Below are 850 nucleotides of genomic sequence, written 5' to 3'. Positions count from 1 at the left end.
CCTGCTGCTAAATAGTGTGCTACTTTTCTTTTGCCTTTCCCAAAAGGGACTTGAAGATATATACTTTCTAGTGCTTCTTCCAACATCACAGGTTAGCGTAATTCCATGAGCTATTCCCAGTAGAAGAGCTAGGAATGAGATAATATGAAACTTGCAAGCAAAGAGCTTTTTTTTTCATGGCATATCGGTTTTAATTGGCCTCAGTGCTGGCCTCATACAGAATAATAGAATAGTTTTAAGTTAAATGATTGGCAATTTAAACAGCATGTCATCCCCAGTGCCACCTGTTGGACAGTTTATTACATGGTTTTGTCACATCTTTGGCTCTGAGGAATAGTATTCTATATTTTAAATTACTTTTTTTTCTTAATGGCACCTCTTTCATTTGCTCCATAGACCTATTAGGAAAATGGCAACAGGAATGATCCTTGCAGGGATGGCGTTTGGACTTGCAGCCATTGTAGAAGTCAAAATAAATGTAAGTATAGCACAAGGGATTCCTCAGAAATACTTTCTTTCCCTGGGTTGTTTTTATTGATGTCTATCAGATAATACTTTTAACCATTGTGTTCCATGATCATCATTTTTAATATGTTCTTTACAATTAAGCATACTGATCCAGTTGCTAATGATAATTCTTACTTTGTCTACTTTTCCCTCTCTTTCTCTCTGTCTCTTTTTCTAGTCTTTGCAGTTTTGTTGTGCCGGTCATCTGTATTGGTCTATATTCTAGATTTCCATCATCAAAGTGCTTGACAGACATCTAGTTAATGCTAGTGATTAATTCCCAAAAGGTAGTCTGTTCTCTCTCCTATTTCCTGATATAGCTTGCTTATATTTTACTGTTGGG

The 850-nt window shown here is 36.1% G+C and overlaps 1 protein-coding gene across 1 annotated transcript in view; it reads left to right on the top strand.

Moving 5' to 3' along the window:
• SLC15A2 (solute carrier family 15 (oligopeptide transporter), member 2) overlaps positions 1-850 on the top strand; it is a 38,790-nt gene that overhangs the window by 25,069 nt on the left and 12,871 nt on the right. Inside the window, exon 14 of the mRNA XM_010082999.1 lies at positions 397-478. Coding sequence (XP_010081301.1) covers positions 397-478 — 82 coding nt within the window. The remainder of the gene's footprint in view (positions 1-396; positions 479-850) is intronic.

Source organism: Pterocles gutturalis, unplaced genomic scaffold (genome assembly GCF_000699245.1).
Source record: "Pterocles gutturalis isolate BGI_N339 unplaced genomic scaffold, ASM69924v1 scaffold13110, whole genome shotgun sequence".
NCBI lineage: Eukaryota > Metazoa > Chordata > Aves > Pterocliformes > Pteroclidae > Pterocles > Pterocles gutturalis.
Note: the sequence above shows the minus strand (reverse complement) of the source record. Positions and strands in the feature narration are given on the sequence as shown.